This window comes from Aythya fuligula, chromosome 9 (assembly GCF_009819795.1).
Source record: "Aythya fuligula isolate bAytFul2 chromosome 9, bAytFul2.pri, whole genome shotgun sequence".
Classification (NCBI taxonomy): Eukaryota; Metazoa; Chordata; class Aves; order Anseriformes; family Anatidae; genus Aythya; species Aythya fuligula.
In genome coordinates this window covers 22,972,524-22,996,659 of record NC_045567.1, presented here as the reverse complement: position 1 = coordinate 22,996,659, position 24,136 = coordinate 22,972,524, and the positions used below count along the sequence as shown (strand labels likewise).

Genomic DNA, 24,136 nt, shown 5'->3' with positions numbered 1-24,136 from the left:
TCCCCTGAGCAGCATGTTATTGCTCTTAATTGTCTCTTCAGTTGCCGCTGGCTTCCATCCGACCCTCTCTGAGATGAGCGCAGCAAGCTCGCTTGCCTCCAGTTCACCCCGTAGAGAATATCCCCTTCCTCCCTGATCTATGAAGCAGTGGGAAGGTGGCTTCTCCATGCACAGCTTACCTCTCTGCTGCTCTCATCAGAGTAGCAGCAACCACCCCAGCCAAAGACAGTGCACAGTGAGAGAATTTCTTCCTCGGTGCCTTCTGCAGGTTACCACCACACTGACATTCTGCTGGCATGTGTCTTGTTAGCTGAATGAGCTGCCCGCTGAGATTAATGAAAGGTTATGGTAATGCCGCTGCACCCTCTGCTTCCCCTGTGCAGTAAGAATTGAAATCAAATGGAGACCTGTTCCTGCTAGGTGCAACTTTATTGACTTCACCAGGGTTGTATCTGCTGATGCTCGCTCTCAATTTTGCCCTCTTTTCTTTTAAACAGTTGGTTTAAAAGGAGGAGAGAGTGAATGTGAATCATTTTTATTAGCTTTCATGGCTCCTTGCAGCTATCAGGTAGTACTGGCAATCAGCTGTTTTTCATGGCATGCCATTTTACACTGTGTTACCATGGGCACAAGATAACAGGGAGGGGGATCTGCCTCCCAGATAACTGGGAATGCCACAGCAGCAGTAACCCTGACTCTCATGCATTTTCTACAGTGGCATAACAAAGTCTTTAAGAATTATGGAAATAGTCAGTTCAGCACCACGTAAGAAAAGCACTGCCACTGTTTCACCCTAGGGCAGCTCTGGGAAGGGGAATGCTTCTGCACATCTTTACTGCCAACAGAAGGAGTTGATGAAATCTCATGTGGATGTACCCGAGGTAGCTTCTCAGCAGCCACATGGACAGCAGCACAGACGAGGCAGCAGCATGGTTTCCACTCCTACATGCCCTTGTGCAACAGCCCAGCACAGGTATAAAACCTAATAGTAGTGAATGAAATTAAAAATATATTTTGAGTTTGCACTTGTAGAAGTACACAACTAAAAGATTTTTCTGTACCATTGTAAATTTTGGTTGTTTTCTTCTAATGCATTTTCTGCCAAGTAAAGAGAAGTAAGATAGCACAAGGCAGAGAAATTTAAGGTACAAAATGAGTAAAAGGATAAGGAAACATCAACTGGGCTATAGTGTTAACTGCTGATATCCATGAGTAAGGGGTGGGAAGAAAAGTCAAACTGTTTCTAACCGAAACAAGGTTCCCACCTAACAAATGATATCACAGACTAAGCTGTAATGGCACCATGAGTAAACATATCCATTTCATAATAATGAAATTATTATTATTATTATTATTTTTATTTTTTTTTAATGATAGTGTGGTAAGGGCTCCTGGATAAGATCACCATGTGATAGGTCCCCACCAAAGCTCTGGCCTCCAACTCATTGCTCTTCTGAGGGATGGGCTATGGCAAACGTTTTACTCTTTCTGTAATGGGGACAAAGCATGACTCCCTCCTGCCCATGCCTCAGTCAACAAGTGATCTCATTGAGGATATCATACATTTTGAAGAAAGGCCATGAGATTTGTATCCTAAAAATATATCTTAGTTTTACAACTGATTTATTAATGGCTACGCTGTGTAGAACTCCTCCATTAATCATGTTGGCACTAAACAAAGCACCCAAACAAATACCTTTCAGTACTTAGCATTTGAAACAAATAGATATTTTTAGTTTTTTTAGGTTTTTTTTTTTTTTTTTTTTTTTTTTTTTTTTTTCCTCCATCCTGGAAGAGAACATGTTGTTGTTTTCCTTCCTTTCACTCTTTTTCACTCCTAATTAGCTGGCAAGCATCAGAGGTGCACCAGGCGTGCTGGGCTGCCCACGTGCTCGTGGAGCTCAGGGTCGAGGGGCAGGAAGTGTTTGCAGCATTAGTCAGGCAAATGTCTCCAGATATCTCACATAATTTCCAAAGGCCATAATGCATGATATTTATACCTGTGTTCATTTTCTTGTCGCAACACAACCGCTGCCAGGTTAACAGCAACTCTGGGTGGTGGTGCAGTCCCCAGGAGGATTGTGGTGGAATAGTCTGTGTAAGGCCTTGCTCCTCACCTAGCGCTGGGAGTTTAACAGATACTTTCCAGCCCAGTCTTATTAAAAAGATGAGCAGCTTACTGTTAAGTACTTGCTGAATCTTCTCAAACCTTCAAATAATTTGGCTTAACACCGGTGTCTTCATACCATACTGTTAGTTTCAGATGGCTCACTGTTAACTAGACACCAGAGAGGGTCACAGCATTGACAACTCAAGAACCTGAGGAACAGGCCTAGCTATTGTAAAAAGAAAATGAACCTGTTCTGGAAACTATCCTTAGAGAAGTTAGTATGGGAAACCTGTAGAAAAAATTCTAACTGTAAAAACATCCCCTGAAGCTCAGACTGTTGCATAAACTTTCCATTCAGCAATTGAAGGCTATATAAATCCAAAAGGCTCTCACTGTGTGAATACGTAGATTGCATCTGATGCAAATAACATCACCAGTTGGGGCCACATATGTACGATTCAGTATAATGAATTTACTCTCAGATTTTTTAAATTCAGACAGTTATTCAGAACATTTTCCCAAGTCAGCTAATCATTTACTATCCACTAAGAGGACTTGATGGACTCCCTGGACAAAATCTCAGTATTGTGCCAAAATATTTTACACTAAAATGTACTCTTTGAGGCTTTCTGCTATTAGAAACTGCAAAGCAAAGACAAGATGACAGAGGCACTTTCCTGTTCATTATCTAAAGTTTACAGATTGGCTCATTTAGAATAACAAGGCAAGGGGAAGTGTCACTCCTAAATAAGTGAGTTGGAAAGCTGACATGCTATCACTCCATGAATACATGCATTAGTTTTGATGTTGGTTGGTACATAATACTGCATAACAAGTTACCTTGCTAGTTTTTATTTAATTGAGGCAGCTCTCCAGGGTATTCCTTAATATCAGCTAATCACTAACCATCCTATCTATTGAGCTGATGGAACCTCTGCAAATGTCCTGCCATGATTAATATTTTATTTTTAAATATCCTCTTAAGGTCTTTATCCTTTTAGACTAATGGGAAAGACAACAGCTATCTAATCTATCAGCTGAAAGGTCTGAGTGGTGCCATTTATAATAACCAAGCTCTAAAATCTACCATACTGAAAGGTGACAACTCAGACAGGGCTATTGTCAGCCTGTGGAATACTGGGTGATTGGAAAGCATTCACGATTATCTGTTTTATACACTAAGCTTCTTTGCAGCCTCATAGCCTCAGCAATCTCAAGGTGTCAGGCCTGTGCTCTTCAGGCAGTATGAAGAATAGGGGAGTTTGGAAAATAAATAAATCCTGATTGCATTTTAAAACATTGATTTGTTTATTAGAATTTAATCCTTGCAAGAAAATAGTAACCAGCTTCTGAAAATCTGTAGTAATTAAAACTTTGTTATTTAATAGTTCCTTAATGTTACTTGAAAATCATTGGTCCCGATTATGTGATTGTTGAGCCTTATTCAGATTCCCACGGTACTGAATGAAAAGACTCAGATGATTAAGTATTACAAGTTTGAGAGAGGTTGCGGGGTTGAATCCTTCAAATTGCTTTTCTCAAGCAGTTGTTTATGGAAAGTTCATTATTTTTTGTTGTTCTCAGCTCTCACTCACAGATTACAAACATGAGTTCATTATCTAGTGACTATAAAGTGCCTCTGAGTCACAGCAAAAGGAAACTGCTTTGCAAGTAATATTGAAGATAAACATTATTTCTTCTGCTGATCCTTGAAGAAACCTGTAGAATCCAGCTGGCATGCTTTTTAACTGACAGAAATTGGAGGAGGACCTTTACAGCTAGGCTTTCTTACATCTTCACAGGCTAAATAAAGCTCAGGATATTCCTTCCAGATTCCAGCTTGGTGACAACCATGGTGTGTTTAAATCTTAAACTATAATTTGTCCTGGTATGCATTATTACAGATGATATCGGTTTCAGGAAATGAAGCAACAAGCTGTTGCTTCTTTTTTGGTCTTATTGTGTTCTGCTCAAAACAGACTCATGAAGCACCCATCCAATTGAAATTCTTCTTGCTTGTGCATGTCTTCATGCTTATTTGTGAATTCCTGCTATATATAAAGGACTGACAAGGAAGGAAGGTCTTGAGATATCGGCCATAGATAATGTAGTATTTGAGACATTTAGATCCGGGATCTTCTGTCTTAGCTCTTTGGGCATGCTGGCAATGCATTTAGGAGCTCAGTCCCTCAAATCCCTGGCTCCAGGATTGGACTCTGCTCTGGTATCAGCAGTAATAATAAGTCAGGTCAGCCGAGCCAGAGTTAATAAGCCCTTCAGACACCAGCAGAGTATTTCCAACCTCCTGGGCCCACGCTAGCACCCCTGCACGTAGGTCTCCTGCATTGTGAAAATGTTCCAGCAAAGCTTGGTGCTATTTCAGGAACCGCTGCCCCAAACTCTGCTGTCTTTATAGCATGCGATGAGATGTGATTATTATACAAGGTCTGGAACAGTAGTCCTACTACTCTACCTAAGTGTTACCTGTGAGGTAAAATGTCTTTTCCTGAGCAACTGTGAAGATAAACCTGAACAGGCATTTCTCTAAATTTAGCTTGAATCATACTGATTTAAATGAGCACACTGTTGTCCTGATATCCTCTGAGTCTCTCTGAGTGAGAGCTGTCAGACCTGTGTCTCCTGGCTTCTCAGCAGGTCTCTACTACAGTCCTAAACCCATGACATTCAGAGACCCCACAGTATCTTGGATGGTATATCCCAAATGCATGCATGTTCTGCAGAGTTTTAGTGAGGGTGTAAGGAAGAGACTGAGAATGTTGAGAGCATTATTTCTGGCCAAAGGAAAGAAATTAAAGTCTGGAAATGACCACAGAATAATCTTCAATGTAGTTTCATTGTCAAGAAGAAAAAAATATTTGAAGTTAAATTGAATTCAGGAGAATGGGTGAAATTTTGGAAACAATGTGGAAATAGTTTCAAAATACAAAAAGTATGGTTTATTCTGACTTTTAAGAGATATTTGTCACTCACTCTAGCTAACAATCCCCTTATATTGTATATGACAAGTACCTAATATGACATACCTACATAATATAACTATAGTCCTTTATACTTCTTCGGTTATGTATTGAGATAAAGCAGTAAAGAGTTTTTCAGAAGTACTTTATTCCTTGTGCTTAACATGCCTTGCATCTGATTTGTTATTTTGTATGGTGTTTGAAGACCAGTTCAACACTTTTTGAGGTGAATCAGTAACTTAGGGGCTGACCCAAAACCACATAAATGGAAGAGATTTATTTTCAGAAAGCCCTGGATCAGATCCCAGCATGAGAAATACCTGCAGAAACAATAGCTTTTAGTTTTACTATTTGTTTAGTTTTACTATTTGGAAATGGAAGAATGTGCTGAATCCTACTAGGACTTTGAAGAAGGAAGTCGTTTCCACCAAAGGTAAATAAGAGAATAAGTAGACAGAAATGGACATGGCACTTGCCCTTTTAGTTGTGCACTAAAACTGGTATATCTCCTGTACACCCTTACTTGATGATCCTTAAGGGTCCCTTCCAACTCAGGATATTCTATGATTCTATGATTCTATGATTCTCCTTCTCATGGCATGGGAAATCTTGAACTTACATAGTATTTTAACCAGAATTGCTCCCAGGGACAAATCTAAAGAAACTGCATAAAAGGAGAGAAAAATGTTTTTATTTCCATGGAACTATTAATACTGTGTTTAAAATTCCCAGTGGCTTTGGTAAAATTTGTCAGCCCCGCTGGTTGTAAGGAAGAGTAAATGCTGTACTTATATGTATATGATTGCTGTTTCCATCTCTCACTCTCCTTGCCATTAATAGAGTTCATTCCCAGACACACGGAAATTGTTCAATAAACAGACTTGATGCTTTTCTTATCTCTAAAGACTACATTTTCAATACAGGCTGTGTAGTGGATGTTATTCTACAATATAATATTTGAGATCTGTTTTCAATTGTAATTGCCTTAATCACGATTTCTTTTCAAGATGGATACTCCACATAGCCCTGAACCAAGTAAAATCATCTAGATTCATTGTGTCCTGATGGACTTGATCATAGTAACATTTTTCTTGATATTTTCCACTACTAACACTATTTTATTTCTGTAAATGGTAGGAAAAGCATGAGTCACAAACTTAAACTGCCATGAAATCTGGGTCAAATTGAAGAGTCCTATATATGAAACCTTCAGACAATTTTCAGTAGCATGTGTATGTGTTGTTTCATCTGAAACTGAACTACTGATACTTCATTATGGAAAGTGTAAAAAAAAAAGAAGTAATAGTATTCACAAGCCCACCATTAGGCTATCTAAGAATAAAATAGAAAAATATATGATAAAATTATTTTCTTATGTGTGTTATAATTCACTGTAGATTTGACATCTACACGTTGAGATATATATCTTTTCACATTCAACACATTCATATTATGTCCCAGCATTATAACATCCTCCGAATCTGATTTAAACTACATTCTGGCACCAAATGGGAGATGTCCAAATAGAAACGTTTGGACTGAGAATCATGAAAGTCATGATCTCAAAAAGAAATAGTATGCGAAGAGGGGAGGATATCTGATAAAGTTCTTCTCTTTAAAATTGAGAGTGCTTTTGTGGAATTATAGTATGCACACTACTTCATACCTAGGAAAAAAAAAAAAAAAAGTAACTTTTTAAACCTCTGAGAATTTCCGATTTTAGAAAAATTCACTTATTCCTTGAGAAAAACACAATAAATACCATTCATGAGAGACAGATACTTAACACTTCATTAGTTAAAATAAAAATCACAGAACAGCAGCTCCAATATGGACAAAATAGTAATAATGATTAATAATAATAATAATAATAATAATAATCTCTCTGGTGTAAATTTGAGGCAACACTCCTTGGAGTTTGTATTGTGTGAAAATAGGAACTTGTTTTATGTTCCCTCAAAGAAAGGTAGAGAATACAGATGTAGGCCAGGGATGTCTGGGAAGGAAAATTATGGCAGCAGATTTAATTTTACATCTGTACTAGCATATAATTTTGTAACATCATTAACTTTGAGCATGAAATGTCTGATTTCTACTTATGCAGCTTCTAGAACTGTGGGGAGGGAAGATCACAAATCCTCTGACTAAATTGCTAACTACTTTTACCCACAACTGACTACTCTTGCAGTTGATCGAAAAAAAATTAAACATTATATCGAACTACCTTTGAAAATATGGTGTTAGGTAACCTCTGCTGCTCCTCATTTCCTCTTTTCTCCCCTTTGCCACTTCTCTGAAACAAGCCAATCTCTTGTGTTGGGTAGCAAATTAAAATTTGTACTGAAAGGTTTCCATTCCTCATGTGAAATTCCTCAGTAGGACTTCAGATTAATGTTCCAGAGCCACTTGGAAAAATGGGGTTTGCAGACCTTTCAAACTTCAATTTCTGTCTTTTGATGATGAAACAAGGACTAAGCTGTAGAAAAGCAGCACAGAAAAAGTGTCCTAAAAAGAGGGTTAACTATGGGTGAACACTAATTAGAACTTCACAGTGATTTCTGCAATCATTCAGTTACATGTACACAGCTATGATTTAGGGAAAGTAATCTCTAGTCCTAGATAATGTCTGAAGTGTATTGCTTTGTATCTTTCCTTGTTCACCTAACCTCTTGCATCTGTTAGTATTTCCTTTATTTTCCCACCTTCTTTACTTATATATTTTCCAACAAATGCTAATGCTAATTTCCACCCAGGGTTTTTATTTCCAACTCCAAATTGAGGGTAGAAAGCATGCCATAATTTTATTCTAACCATAGAGGCACAGTTGTACCTCTTCATCCCTCTCCCTTCCTAAAAAATATTCCTGGGTAGGCTTCCTGCAGGGTTTGGGGCACAACAGAGAAGCAGGTCTGGTAGTGGTTCTCCTACTCATCTCTTTGTCGCGAGAGTAGGAATAAGTCCCATCTGAGATGTGGCTTTTTCCCTCTCTTCTTGTTCAGGGTAACCTGAAGGCAGCCTAGCTGCCTAGCCTATTCTGTTCAAAGGCAGCCTAGCTCTACAAAAGCCCACCTCAAAGAGATTCCCATTATCATTTTTTCTCTCCTGCCTGTATGTTCATGTTTGTGTGTCTCTGCCCACATCTCCAGACATAGGATGTTCACCTTCTTCAGTCTCAGGACTGTGGATTAGCACTGGTGGTTTTGATCCTGCAGACCTTGTCAGTATTTAAAAAGTATCTACCGTCTTTTCAAGCTGTGATTTTCACTTTGATAACTGAGCACATGACGAAACTGATTTATTGCCCCTGCAATTTATCTTTGAGTTAGAGAGCTACATTACTAATCATTTTAGGAGTCTCAGATACACAAAGGTATTCGGGTGGATAAGTCCCAATGAAGTCATCCTAAAATCCTAGACTAATACAGCTTTCTATACAAAGCAAAAAATCTTATAGCAGCAGATTTATTTATTTATTTTTAATTGAAATCCACCGAATAAATCATGAGGCTTTTTAGGTCTTCCATCATCAGGAAGAGATTCTTTACCTACTACTCCATTCCTGACAATTGCATTACAGCTTACCCTTTACTATAATGAATTGCCAGTGCTATATCCAAGGCAAAGCTTTGTGTTATAGTTTTAGGTTTTAGTTTTATGCCTCATTCAATTACTCCTACAATATTTGGACATTTCCTTAATAGACGTTCTCATCTTGTGTTTGAAAATAATGATTTGACTCATCTTTTGTAGAGAACAAAATCTGTATGGATGGAATTACATTTGCTGCACATATGGAAAGCAACAAGACATCTTTGTGTAATTTTGCAATATTTGCAATAATACTAAACTAATCTAAATGATTTGTATCCCAGGCCTATTTTCAAAAGATGATTGAATCAAATATTCCTGTTTTCAGTTTTGAAATTCAATGACAGCTTGTCAGCTTGCAAGCCAGAAACTGAGATGAGTGCCAAAAGTGAGTCTCTAGTTACTAATTTTTTCCATGATGTACTATTTCCAAATGTATTGTGTTGCTTGTTTCCATTACTGCTTCTGAATTTAAGAAATATATATGGATACTGGAAAAGTGATGAGTCACTTTTAGAACTCAAAAAATTAAGGTGAAGGTAAAGCAACAGATACAGAAAAGCAGTAACTTTCCTAAAGTTTGACCATTTTCTTGTTTGTGAATACAATTCCCACAATATTTTTTCACAGCTCAGAAATGGTTCTGTGAACGTGTGTGAGAATGCATGTGCTCTTTTGGGTCAAAATAAAAGCTTTACTTTTCCCTAATACGGAGAAGGTAAGACCTATCCTTCCATGTCTTTTTTCATATTTTTAGAAACCCTCCTCATGCCTTGTTTATACTCCTTCAGCTTTTACCTCACACCCAGAAATCTTCTTATTAACCTGTTCCAGTCAGGATCTGGTCCTGCTGAGTTGCAGCAGTGGTCTCTCTGAGGAACCTGTGAGGATCAGCACCAGGTCTCAGCCTGTTTCCCTGTAGGCTAGTCTCAGAAATAGATACAACCCACAGTAAATATCTTATAAAATGGCTTGGTAGTAAGTAAACCATCCTAGTTATTGAAGTATTAGAAAATTAAGTGGTTGGATGGTTTATATTATCTTTTTTTTTTTTTTTTTTTTTTTTTTTTTTTTTTTTTAGTATATTCTTTCCTTTCCATACATAGATGATATAGGTCCCCAGTTCAGTCTCTCGTCTGGACTCTCTATGAGGCTGTTGTTTTTGTTCTCACTGTTCTGAAACTACTATCTATAAACATGTTGTGATAAGTTGGTAACAAAAGCACTGAAATTTATTATATGTCTACCAGTGGAACATCAGGGAAAGGCAATAATAACCAGGCAAAGTGCTTCAGAGCTTTAGTGGGACAATCAAAGCCTCACAAATTCCCCTAAAACATAGGAGGAAATATTTCAAAGGCTTCACTTTAGAGAAAAAGCTGCAAAGATTTGTTTCAGCAGTTGTAAAACTGGCAGTGAGACAAGTTTTGCCAGTTTCCTTTTATCTGAAACATTTTTCACAAAGCCTTAAAAATATTATCTCTGTATGTTCCACTACATTCTTATTTGAGTTTTCATCTCATCTGATTTGTCTATCTCCTTGTCAGTTTACGTCACTCATATCTAAAAAATACAGTTACCAAATCTAATGAATAAAGTAATGCAAAAGGCATAACCTAGCAACCACTGATTTGGGATGCCATATATTTTTTCCTGATAAATAAAACTTCCTCTTTCTAGAGTTAGCAGAGCATTCTGCTGTTTATGATTGATAGTACCTGTTAGTGTCACTTGCTTACTTTCAAAAGCTTTCTCAAAAACATCAAAAATGCAGCAGAGAAAATAATTTTAAAAGTATTTAAAAAGAGAAATTTCAAATTCTTTCTATCACCATGGACTCCACTTAAAATGAAGTGTGCTGGAAAACATTCAGAAGGCCACTGAAAACTAACTTGATATTTTTAAAATGAACATTACCTGTATTCAAACATAATTATACTGAGCCTAATTCACCCACTTCCATATAGTATTAATATCACACTTTGGTTTACAGTTGAATAAAATTCAGCCACATTTCTTTGCTATCACCAATATTCAGTTTGCTGATTGCTGGAATCCTATCAAATGTTTTAAGGCTAGTAAATGATGTTCAACTACCACTGGTCTTAAAACAAGAATCAGATGGGGAGATCCTATGTCAGTGTAAATGGAATAATTTTAAGTCAAAATTTAAATCAAGAAGATCAGTTTTGCAATCTGTCCTTTCTCATATTACAAATATTTTATTATACTTGATTTACTGAGAAAGCACCAGAAATAACATTCTTTCCTCCCTCACTTCACTGAGATTATTGAGGAAGCAATGACAGTGTTGTTCTCTCAATTCTCAAGTATATGCCAAGAAAAAGTGTTTTATGAAATTATGGTAATAGCAATAGGAAACGCTGGGATACTTGGTCAGATTGCTTGATAATGAAAGATCAATCATTAAAAATTGCATTGATAATGAAGCAGCAGAATTGTCCAAGTAATGGAAAAAGAATTGACATGCTTGGAAGCTTTTGACTTCCAGTCTCAGTGACTTATTGGCAGTTTGGTGATCACTGATTTTTTCTGCATTTTAAGGGACATCAGCATCCACCCTAAGACTGGTGACACACTGACCAGTTGGGCTGTCCCCACGTATCTACACTTTCTCCTTCAAAATGTTGAATCTGATTTAAAAGTGAAAAGATCATTGGAAGATGCAAGAGTCCAGCTGCCAGTAGGCTTCAAATAGCAGTATGCTGGAGAGGCTGAAAATGCCTCTCCAGCAAATGTCTTTCTGGAAGGCAGAGGCACTCTAACCTGGAAAGGGTAGTACCTGGCTGCACCTCTTAGGGAATAAAAGACTCATTACTGGAGCAAGGCTCTTCTAAACACTGTGAATCAGAGAACAGTATTTTTCTCCACATGTAGCACATACTTGCAGAGTGTAAAAGCTAATCTGTACCACTGATTACTTAGATCTGCTCTTGAAGTAAATCATAAGCATATTTCTGAGAGGAAGAGATGCTGTGAGTGTAGAACTGGAGGGGAAGTTACCCGCAAAGCCAGTCCACTTAGCCGCAGCTCCACAGGAGTTGTCCATCTGTGTCCTGTGGTCTACCTGCCAGCATCAGAGTTAGCATTCACTGGAAATAATCCAAAGGGCTGATCCTAAACAGCACTACCAGGAATATTATGGACCTCCCAGTCTGTCCTTTCTTCAAGCTACTCCATGTCAACTGTCAGACCAGTCCTTTTTTCTTTTTTTTTTTTTTTCATCTCAAATGATGTGCTCTCTAGTAACTGTATTTATGTAGGTAAATATCAACGCCTGTTTCTTTTATTGCAGTAGCAGAAGTAGTTACTACATCCATAGTTCCCAAGCCAAATAGTGTCTTATTGTCAGTGAAGGGTACTTCTGCAAGGTCTCCACAGATATTACAGAACATGTAAAAATATGGCAGATTCCTAAAATTGCCACTACTCCCTTGGGTGCTGAATGGAGATATTAGTGTAAAACTCCAGCATCTAACTTCAAGCTGCATGGCTGAGATGTCTGTTCCCATTTCCTACTCAATTGTCTGCATTCCCCATTCGTATTAGGTATTTCTAAGAAACTGAAAGTGCTCCTGCAGAGCATTTGGGCCTTTGACTTCTCATATAACCACTTTTAATTCATTTTAATCCCTTTTTAATCCAACAATAGGCTATTACTTTTGGCATTATTAACTTTTTTTTTTTTTTTTTTAATTTTTTCTCCACTACTTGTACACTATGAGTATGGAATCTGTGGTCTGGATGATGAGGAAAGTGGCACACAATGGGTTAATAGTGATCAGATCTTTTACTGGTATGTAAATTGAGTAATTGTATTGTTGGTCATAATAGTGATGTTTTTGATACTTGTGGTGGAAGCAGAGGGAGGGATTATTTGCTGTTTGCTGTGGAAACCACTTGAAATTTGATCTGTAGGCTAATCTAATTATAGTGCAAATGATAATCAGACTAGATGACCGGACTGATGGTAAAATCAACTTAAACCTGAATGTACCTTATGTTGTCTAATTTAAGCCAGGGTGACAGGGACAGTATACTCCGTTTTGCACAGCAGGTAATTGAGATTTATATATATAAATAGAGAGAGAAAAAATCCAGTGGGAGTAGTAGTTCACAGAGATGTAAATATAGTGTTGCAGAATCTTGTGTAGCCCTAAATTTCTCTTTTCCTGCTAATAAATAGTTCTGCTTAATGGAAAAGTCTGCAGTTTTTGGATGGGAGGTATAAGATGCTGATTGCAAAGTCCTGCAGGCTGTAAAGCTGCAGCATGTTATAAAGGAGCCTCTCGGTTTGCTCTCTGCTGAGGGTGCAGTGACACCAGCCTCAAAGCAGTGTTGTCATAGCATGTCTTCACGATGCGGGAATTGTTAGCAAGTTTCGTCCTATCTCATTGTGCAGACATCATCTTGGGAATCTATCGCATGCATTTTTGGCATTGATAAATCAACCACAGAGCTTATTTCCAAAATGTATGCCCCTGCTGAATGCTTGTCTCTGTGTTAGTCTTTCACTCTGAATTGATACAGAGTGGTGCCATCAGGCTCCAAGTTAAGACAGAAGCAGGAAGAGCTCTTAGATTCTTATTATTTTTATTTGACTTTATTAGAATAAAATCTGCATTAAAATATTATGCTTCTGATGACTATAGTCATATGTATGGTCATTTTTCTGAGTTTTAAAATGCTTATCACTTATGGTAAAAAAAAAAAAAAGGATATTATAAATCCAACACATAAAAGGGATAGAACTTGTTAGTGTAACTAATATATATACATAAAAATACTTATTTGAATAAAAAATCCATCATTCTCATAAGTAAATCTGTTAATAATTAAAAAAAAAAAAAAAAAAAAAAAAAAAAAAAAAAAAGGATGCACATAAAACTAGATCGTTAGCTCATCTCAGAATGTAACATAAAGGGGTTGCAAAGAGCTGGTGCCACAGCTCAGCTGCCCACAAGCTGGTGCCAGCCATGATGTGTAGTGTTTCGGAGCTGAAGCAGAGCCACCATAGAAGGGGGTACCATGAGACTGGGGCAGATCAGTTAAACACCATGCACAGGCACACAGCAGCTCCTAGCATAACAGCATGGTCAAAGAAAATAGCACTTCCCTTGGAGGAGTAAACAGGGGAATATCAGGTTGAAATAGAGGACAGATGACACCTGTAATTAGGACTCTTTGGGGGATGACTGTTTAATTCAGACACAGAAAGTTCCAACAAGGTGTTGATGAATTACAGTTTCAGAGGAGATGCACAGTTATTACTTAAGGACTTGTAAAAATGCATTATAGTGAAAGACTCAGGAGTATAACCTGTTTTGTTTAACAAGAAAAAGGATTAAAGGTTATTTGAATAGAGCCTAGAATTATCTCTGTATGGAACACAAATCACAATGTAAAGCTTAGAAACTGTCAAACAAAATATAGCGTCTGGAAAATGGAGAAATACAATAGGCATGTCCAGACCAGACACAAAACTTCTCTTTATAGCTGCAACTGGCTTAAGCGTAATTAAGCATTAGAACAACCTACCAATATTTGTGCTGCAAATTCCATCACTGGAAATGTTTAAGTCCTACCTGTGTTTTGGTTTATGTATGAGGTAGCATTGACTAAACAAGCACTGTGGCCTCTTCTGATTTCTAATCTCTTAATCTATTAAGAAAAATAATGAGATCCTGTTCCAAAGTTGATTTCAGTTTTTACAACGCTACATATCCTTCACAAATCAAAAGAAAAGCCCACCATGGAAGTCAAAGCAATGCAGGATTTTAAAAGTTAATTAAACATTTCTAAAGTATGAATTAAGTTTCAGATCCTATATTTTCCCACATGCAGGTGTTTATATATATAATTAGGAAACAACACGCACTGAGCTTCTAAGAAAAGATAGCTGCCCCTTGCACCAGGCTTACAGCCTTAAGACTCTGTACATGGCAGGGGTAGCTGCCGTTTTTCTTACCACACTGAAATGTTTTCATTTCAAACTGAATATTGCATCAAGAGAGCCCCACAATCCCTCTACGCAGAGCAAGAGCTGTCTTACTCTTCTCTTAGACACCAGATAAATAGACTGAATGAGGGGCTGTATTTAAACCATTTCAGATGTCCAAATGAACTATGTTTATTTGCTTCTTATGCAGGCTAAGACATATTTCATTTAAAGATGAGCCTAATGGAAATAGCAAGTGATTTGTTTTTGGCTTCAGTGAAACTCAGGGTTATACTTACAGTACATATGGGAACATAAGGCTTTCTGAAGAGAACATCCAGCAATCCAAATCATTTAATCATGTGAATAAAATATACCTCCACGTTACATACCTGCATGTTCTGAGCAAAGTACATCTGAAAGCAACTTGGAATTTTTACTCCTACTTGTATTTTTTGAGGTCTTCTTCAGAATTCAAAATATTTTGTTTCTAAAACTTGAAACCATTACCTTATTTGTACCAACTGCTACCATGGCAAAAAAAAAAAATGTTTTGTATTTATTTTCATAGGTGGATAAACATTGCTTTCTTAAGCTCACTCAATACGGTAAGCTACACGTCAACAGTTTATTTTACTAAGACGATGCTTTTATCGGAACTAACGTAGGAATTATGGCTAGCTGAACAGTTAATCCTTTCTCATCATTCTCATCAGGCATCAAATCATTATCAAGACAATTAAGGTTTTTCTGTCTGTGAAATTAAAAAAAAAAAATAAAAATCTAACCATCTGAACCAAACAAACTTTAGTACTGTAAACTTACCCAGTTTTTGCAAAACTTGCCCAATACCTCAACATGGACCGGCTTAAGATTTCTTCAGCTTTGGTGTAATTAACTCTTCTTTCTAGAGGCAGTCCGAACACAAACTCAATCTCATAACCATGCATTACCCCCATCCACTCAGGCCAAGGGAGCTTTGAGGATCGGTGTTCAAAAAAGTAAAAGAATGCATTGTGTCCTAGTTGTGCAAATTTTTTGGTGAACTCCATTGCAGGACATATGATATTGTAGTCCCCGATAACATCATCCATGGCATCACGGTAATGTTCTGGGTTTTGCTCATTTTCCCAATCTGTGTATTGAAAAATGATTGATTCTATTGCAAGTTGGCTTGCTTCTGGAAAGGACAGAGTTAAAGCTGCTTCAAATTCTGTTTTGTTTATCAAGCCATCACTGTCCTTGCTGAAGCCAGGGACTCCATATGCTAGAAAACTCGATCCTTCATCTTTATTAACACCAACCAAGATCTGTGTTTGTTTGAAAATGCCGTTTTCAATCAATTTTTCTGGCATGTCCAATAGAAAATCACCATCCACAGTTGGACAGAAATATATTTGTAAAAGAGGGGCATATTTTGTGACATAAACTTCATTCTCCAATATATCCTTTGGGTCCTTGTCTTGGAGGCAGAGAATTAGCTCTGTCTCATTGCTGGTGGGACAATGGAGTTGTTTAGCCAAAGCCACTGTTCTGTTCCTGGCCTCAGATGCTGTTATTGCAGCCCAAGGGGCATTTGCAGATCCACTTTGCATGATGGCTCTTGTGAATAAAGGATGGCTTTTAGGAGAAAGGATATGGTAACTTACAGAAGCCGAGCCAGCGCTCTCTCCAAATATAGTTACACTTTTTGGATTGCCTCCAAAAGCTGCTATGTTCTCCTGGACCCATTGAAGTGCTAGTCTTTGATCAAATAAACCTGCATTTCCAGGAACTTCCTGGTTTCCCGGCAAAGCCAAAAATCCTAATGCACCAGTCCTGTAGTTCATGGAAACTACAATTACTCTTTCTACCCTGGCTAGAAACTTGCCATCATAGACAGGCAGGGAAGTTGACCCAGACTCAAAGCCACCCCCATATATCCAAACCATGACAGTTGCATTCTTGGGTCTGGGAGAAGGAATCCATACATTAAGGTATAAGCAGTCTTCACTTAGGTTAGTTTTTGGATTCCACATCTCTGATCCAGGAAATCCAGGGAAAGTTGTATCTATAACCTGATAACAGGAGTTCGCATGTTTTGTGGCATCCCAAACATCTGACCACTTCTCATGAGGCTCTGGTTTTTGAAATCTCAGTCTACCAATGGGTGGCTTTCCGTAAGGTATTCCAAGGAAGGCTGTCACAGTCCCCCCAAGTACCTGCAGGTTCGTCCCTCTTACTCTGCCATTCTTGGTTGTAATGATGTTGTCTTCAGGCACTACCTTCCTGATGAACATATACAGGAGCAGAAGCCACATAAGAAATCTGGTATGGATATTTGTACCATTTACCCAAATCATGATGCCTGAAACACAGGAAAAAAAAGAAATTCAGGATTACTATTTTGATGTATTAGCAGGATACAGGTCATCCCAAGGGCACAGAAAATAAGACAGTGCTGCTGCACAAAACTCAAGCAGTCTTTAACCATGACTTTTTGTCAGCCTTGTTGCAAAAGCTATGTTTAGGATCTAGTATTTAATACAGTGTTTCAGAAAAAGTCTGTCACTAAAATAACATAGAAGTGAGGAAACCAGACCAAAAAAAGAAAATAAGCAGTCTGACTACATGGCCATAAGTCATATATCATGACATTTATTGATATAAATCCACAGCAGTGAGCAGGGAGATGTTTTGAGATGTGTTGAGCCTGATGCTTGCCTCTTCTGTTCCCAAATACCAGCAACGTCTCACACCACCAGCAGGTGACTTAAGCACTTGCATTTTCACTGGCATGATGAACAGAAGAATATTTTATGATCTGCGACACAAAAGGCCATGCCCAATTAACTGTTATTCTTCGGGGGTTCTTTGGCAATTTGTATTCTCAGATCAATAGAGGGAGATTATAAACATCAATAGTCACAGATTTTTCCACACATCCGAAAAACAATGAAACAGAACTTGAAACCAAGTTTTAATCCAAGGATTTCCAGGTCCAGGTAATTTTTGAGTTACGCTTTCACGTCATAGTGCATGCCTGGGCTGAAGCAAACCATTAGGATGGCATTGCTGTAAACTCATTACTAATACGTCTTCAGATCGGAAAGTGTTTTACCAAGTGGAGTACATGAAGTACCTCTGAATTGAGTGCCAGCTCATTAGCTCCTGTGGGCAACTGCATACAGAGGTACGCCAAGACCTAAATGAAACATCGAGATCTTATTTCCCTAAAGCAACTTAACCAGGTTTATAACGATCATAATCATGACAAGCAGTCACATTTCCATGACAGAGAATGAAAAATCAAATGTGAAAAAATAAATAAATGATTTTTTAATATACATAGGTGGTTCCTCATAATTTATGTTCTTGTCTTTGCTTCCTAAGAACTTTACAAAGTAATGATTAATACTATCTTAAAGCTAAAGGTACAGATGCTGATTACATAGCCTATACTAATGGTCCCATTTACTACTGCCTTTCCAAATACTATTAAAAAACACACAGTATCATCCTCTCAAAAGTTAAAAGCCAGAAAAATACCATTTACATAAACTAATTTCTATGGCTTACATATTTGAAAATGCTCAACAAAGCTTCCTTCTATTTTTTGCTTATTGCCCTGTTGTACATAGTGTACTCTGTCCAGCTACTTTAAACAGGCTATTCTTTGTTAATGAGAAGCACTTGTGTCCTTAAAAGGAAGGAGGCTAATTTCTGTGGAAAGTACAGCTGTGCGCCTAATCTGAGCTCCTCTTGCTTGTTTGCATATTGTTAGAAATAAACTAAGAAAATGCAAGGAAAAAAAAAAAAAAAAAAAAAAAAAAAAGAACATTTTGTGCATCCCAACTGCATCAAACATGCAGAAAACAACCTTCAGAGATGGTATTTTTAGCATTCATAAAAATAGATAGAATATAGATAAAATTAAGAAAAATAAACACTTACTTTCTTGTCTTTTTATTAAAAAAAAAAAAAAAGGCAGTTAATGGGGTAATAGGTTTCAGAGTTGGTCTAATGCTCCACCCAGCTGTAAGTTTGGTGTTTAGAAACCTGTGAATGCTAAGCTTAATATATATGCTAAACTTTACAGATGTAAAGAGTCAATCTGGATGACCCACGTGGTCCAGCAACTCCCGCAGAGCTGGTTTAAGCAGAGGCTTGTTCCGGCAGCCCACAGTCCCCGTGAGGGAGGCTCGTACCCTTGACTGCTATTTAGCTCCCCTCACTGTGTGCTAGTCCTTTTGGTTTTTCATTCATTCTGATTAAAAATAAAAAAATAAAAAATAAAAAATAAATGGTAAGAGCTGGATGAGAAAAAATATGTTAAAATTAGGTTAGGATTAAGCTCTTTGCTCCTATTTCACAGTCAGCCCAGAAATGGTAAATAGTAGAATCTAGCTGGGTATGCATGCACCCACTACATAGTACTGTCAGATGGGAAAGGTAATTTCTATGTTTGTTGTTTCATTGACACTTTCTTTCCTCTTTCTCCCCCCCCCCCCCCCCCCCATATTCACTTCTAATGCATTGCCTAGGAACGAACAATAACAACAAGCTGGAAATAGTAAGAGGTTTCAAACATCATCATTAAGATGAAGAAAAAAAAAAAAGTGCTAACTGAAAAAAGAGAGGTTACAGTTCCTAAAGCTTTTACTATCTAAATAGTAATTAAAATTAATTGTGCTATGTCCTCCCCTGTTAATTAGAAAAGAATGGGAGAGGATGAAAACACTGTAGCAGGCATAACTTTTGATCCTATAAAGTTTTCCACAAGAATTACATGAGAAAAAAGACTAACTCCAAATTAAATTCTGTACCTTGTTAATGGTTTCTGCAAGAGGATAGTAGGCATTTTAAAGAAAAAGTTTGAAGTAGAACAAGCATGAAAAATGCAGAAGTTTTCTACCACTGAATGAAAGGGGTCTCAAGTTACTCTGCTAATATTGACAAAAGTAGCAAAGGACAGAGGATTATAATTACACCTTCAGTGTAAGACTAGTATTACATTTAATAAGGTTTCTGATGCTGCATTAAAACAAACTCAACGATGAAAAACACACTGAGAAAAACAAATATTCCTTGATTATTACTATGAGAGTAAAAGAGCAGAAAAGTGCTTTAGCTCATCAACCTTAACCGAGTAGACTTATATCATATAATGTATTTGCATACATTAAAAAGCTGCTTCTGTAGTAGTTTTCTCCATCAAAAGTTAAACAAAATACATTTTTGTATTCTTATTCCACAAGGGAATTCAATTTATTTCAATGATTGTTTCTTCTCCCTGCAAATCTTTACCCAGCCAAAAAATCTACACACAAGAATATAAAGACACTATTTAAATAGAAAAGATGGTTGAATTAATAAGTGATTTCTGGCTCAGTTTAATTTACTTAGCCCAGGATCCCTTGAATAATACCAAGGTCTGATACACACGCCTGCTTACTCGTTCCATTTGCGGAGCGGAGTGAGTTTTCCCAAGAGAGCAACAAATGGGCAGAGCATAACATTTTAAAAGATCACAATCCCCGTGCAAATCAAGCTGAACTGTAAATTACCCTGGCAGACAGAGACGTGTAAATAGAGAATCACTTACCCCAATTCTATTACAAGAACTACAAAGTTTTTAAGAGTCAGGTTCTTTGAATACTTCAGGGAAAATGCAGTATGCAGCTGCTGCTTTAAGCCCGTAAATTGGACAGTACTGACATTATAATCAACTGTTTCTGACACAAAGCTCGCGAGAGTTGGCAGCAGCAACTTGATCTGCAGGCAGCCGTTCCTTAGTATCTGACATCTGCTCAAAGGCTAATGGTATCATTGGAGAAATGCTACAGAGAGAAACCCGTTTTGGAGGAAATCAGGCATGAGCTTCTATAGGAAAGGAAAGAGGCAGTGATTTGTTTTTAGCACAGGGCAACAGTTTTATCTGGGAAGATAAACAGATCTACAAATATAGTAAAATCCTGCCTCTTTCCTTCATCATGCCTGGAACACTGACACTACCTGTTCTTTTTCGCTGATGTACAGCTCAAGATTAGCACAATGTTAAAGTATTGCAGTTTTCTTTTCACTGTAACATTAGTCACTATTTTGGTTATAAACAACTGTGGCAGATAAAAGAGGAGTGTCCACTGCACAGACATGTCAACAACTGGCAAGCATCACTGGTACTACTTGACTCCTGGCCATCTGAGGACTACTGTAGACGTCTGTGTTGTCCTATAATGATGTTAGGGTGAAAAATGGTAACCATATGGCATCACACACAGTTTTCTCTCTCTTTTTAGGGTTAAAAAAATAAATCATCCTACTTCTTAATGTATGAGTATACTCCTTTAGTATACAAGTATAATCCTTTTTCCTGAGTCTGCAAAGTATTGTTTCTGTCAGAGATCAAGGCTGGGGATGCCAACCCAATCTAAACTGCGTGCCAGAGCTGTCAGGGCTGCTGCCCAGCTGGGGACGTGTCACAAAGTGCAGGGGCCCACGGTGTTTGTGAATCTGTGCCTGACCCATCCCCAGCTGGGAGCAGGACCCGCATTGCTACAAGCTACGGAGCCAGCTCCGGAGAGCTTATATAAAGTGCAAATGTCATGACGTAGAAATGAAGGCAGAAAAGAGACAGGGAGGGGAGAGAATAAATAAATCATATACACCCCAGTTAGAAAATGTCTTGTCAAAGCCATGCCCCTGAGCCACTGTGTGATGCTAGAAGGCCATCCCTTGATGGCCAGGGCTCCTGGCCCCGGGCAGCATCCGCTCTACAAGGCTGCTCTGGGTAAAGCAACTGTCCCACCCTGCAAGGTTAGCTGCTACCAAGGCCTTTGCTACCCCTGCTGGAGCTCGAGACAATTAACTTCCCTCTGTTTAATCAAACTACAGCTCTGTTTCAATTACACAAAAGCAATATTTGGCAAAGCGTAGAACAGAAATAAAGCAGAAATAAAAAGTATGAAGTTTATAGACCTTAACATGAAGACTACAAACGATTTTTAGAAGCTAGCATATGAAATAGTATTTTAATAGGGAAATGCTCAAGAAAGCATGTGCATTTGGTCTTTCCCAGTAATTTTATGATCTACCTTCAGAATCAGACATTCAATGGGTGCATTGTAGGGACCTGTCCACTGGAGAGAATATATCCCATTCTAAACCCAATCCACATTATAAATCCCAGAATTTTTAGCATGGAAGTGTCCAATACAGTTGCTAGTTTGAAATTCAGAATTCCTAGCCAAGATGTTGGTTGCAGTTATGTAAACATAAATCCTAAATAACAAACCAGGGTTAATTTGAAATCAAGTCTAGAAACAACTCCAGCTGATTAAAACTTTTCAGGTGCAGTTTCTTGCAGGAAACACTAAGTTGTGCTGTTTAAGGCAGTTTCCAATTTTCTCTGACACACACATTCACTGACTCAAATGCCTCTGTTGGGAACATTGCCAGGTGACACACATTTGCTTCATTTCCATGACATCAGAGGAATGAATCATAAGCCCCAAAACTTGTTAGAAGCCACTATTAAACAAGGTATTTTGGATGCTTATGACAAACTTGTTTTCTCAATCTTCATCATGGTCTTCAGCAGTAGAAAATGAGCAGAAGACATACACAAAATTCTCTTTCTGGCTTCATCGTTTTTCCAGAGTTGGCCATGTTGTACCACATCTGCTTTCACCACCTTGTTCTCTCTCTTTTCCCCTTCCCTGCTTCCCAAGGCTCTGGGAGCAGCCACACACCCTCACACAGGCCCAGTTACTAAATGCAAAATGTGGAGCATTCCCATGGGCTCCAACAAGGTGACCCTGCGGGAAATGGATGGCTGGTTTTGGCTCTCAGTTCAGCCTTGGGGTTACCTGGCTGTCTTCAGGGAATGGGGACACTGAGGCCAACTGTGGAGACTGTTATAATTCTTGACTGCTACACTTTAGTCCAATGTTAGAATATAATGCTATACTTTTTAAGAAAAGTAACCCCCCTTCTATGATTTTTCCTTTAATTAAAAAATTAACATATAAATTAAAGTTTCACCACCATGTGCTGTGAGAAGAAACACTTATTTTAGTTATTCCTTAGATTACTAAAAATACCTGAGAGAAAATTAGAGATTAAATACACTTAATACCTTTAGTAATTCTGTGTAGACTGGTCATTTTCTCAGCTTTCCTTTGGGAGTTTTAAAGGAAAGGTGGCACAAAACAGCAGACATATAGAACAGCATGTTTATATATGTATATATGCATATATATATATCTATATACTGATGATACATTTAAATATCCTTAGCCATCTATCTGTCCATCTATCTGTCAGACTTTTTTGAGGTTATACAAATCTTTATTTCAGGCAAAGTTCTTAAAAAATCACCCCCAAAGATAGGAGTTTTTTCATCATTCAGCACATACATATGAAATAGATCTCACACTGACACAGGAATTTTGGTGGAAGAGGTGCCCAGGTCTCTTAGGAAATGAAAACAAAGGCCAGCTCTAGGAAAGATTGACATTTAATAGCCTAAGAAGCTTAGAGAATTTAAACAATATGTGTTATAGAAATATCAAATGGTTTTGTCATGTTTTTGTTTATTATTAAACTGCCCTTCAAGATATTACCTAGACAGAAGCAGATGTTTACCTTTACGAATACCCCAAGTGATGCACATTTTGGATTATACTCAGGAGTCACCTAACAGAGCTGAGAATCTCCGAGGGAAAAACCTGTTTGAAAAATGATGCATCTCAGCTATTCCGAGCAGAAACCATGGGCCCCTTTCCCAGGATGTCCTCTAGGCTTTAAAGGTTTGTTCACATGCGAAGTGTCCCCTGCTCTGGATTTGACCCTGCCTTTCCAAGCCATTTACAGTCTCAGAAAGAGCACCTGGGCTCCCATAAGAATAGCCGGGCTGAAAAGCTTTGTAAATGTCACTTCAATATAAAAGATATCACACATGAAGTGTTTGAAAATATATATATACAAATTGTATGTATAGGTAGGAAACTTTTTTCTTTTTTTTTTTTTTAATTGCTGAGAGAAGAAACGAAAGGCAAATTATAGCTATACTATATGAAATGTCCGTTTTAAGAAAAAAATAAAGGAAGAGGTTTTGTTTAAATTCCAGCTCTGGTAAGCTCCCTTGGGGGGCTTGTCTGTCTCCAATCACAGGCTGAGTTTTCCCATAGAGCAGCTGCATGACCTTGGCTTGCACTTCTGAGAAAACTGCTATGTCGTGAGAAAAAGCTGTGAAGAAAACAAATAAACTCAAGCTGTACAAGATAAGAAAGGTGAAATTGCAGACAGGAGTAAGATTGCTGAGATGGGGACAGTTAGCAGCTCAAGAACTCAATGGCAAAAACACTGAAGCCAAAAGCTGTGAAATCTTCAGGTGAAAAAACAGAAGACAGAAGCTCAGCAGCAGCACGGATCCACTAATGTTCAGCTTTGGGGCTTATAGTCACATTATTTGACTATGCATATTATGAAATAAATAATTGCCTTTGATTTTAAGTTGAG

The 24,136-nt window shown here is 37.9% G+C and overlaps 1 protein-coding gene across 3 annotated transcripts in view; it reads right to left on the bottom strand.

The window, feature by feature from the left end:
• BCHE (butyrylcholinesterase) overlaps nucleotides 1-20,368 on the bottom strand; it is a 31,007-nt gene extending 10,639 nt beyond the window's left edge. For 2 of the 3 annotated variants that reach the window (XM_032193785.1, XM_032193786.1), the window contains exons 1-2: nucleotides 20,060-20,089; nucleotides 15,461-16,982 (exon numbers count right to left, since the gene is read on the bottom strand). In XM_032193785.1, coding sequence (XP_032049676.1) covers nucleotides 15,461-16,982; nucleotides 20,060-20,078 — 1,541 coding nt within the window. In that variant the 5' untranslated portion in view covers nucleotides 20,079-20,089. Of the gene's footprint in view, nucleotides 1-15,460; nucleotides 16,983-20,059; nucleotides 20,090-20,219 lie in introns of those variants that run through there. The other variant, XM_032193787.1, reaches the window with a different exon arrangement.
• Nucleotides 20,369-24,136: the final 3,768 nt, after the last annotated feature.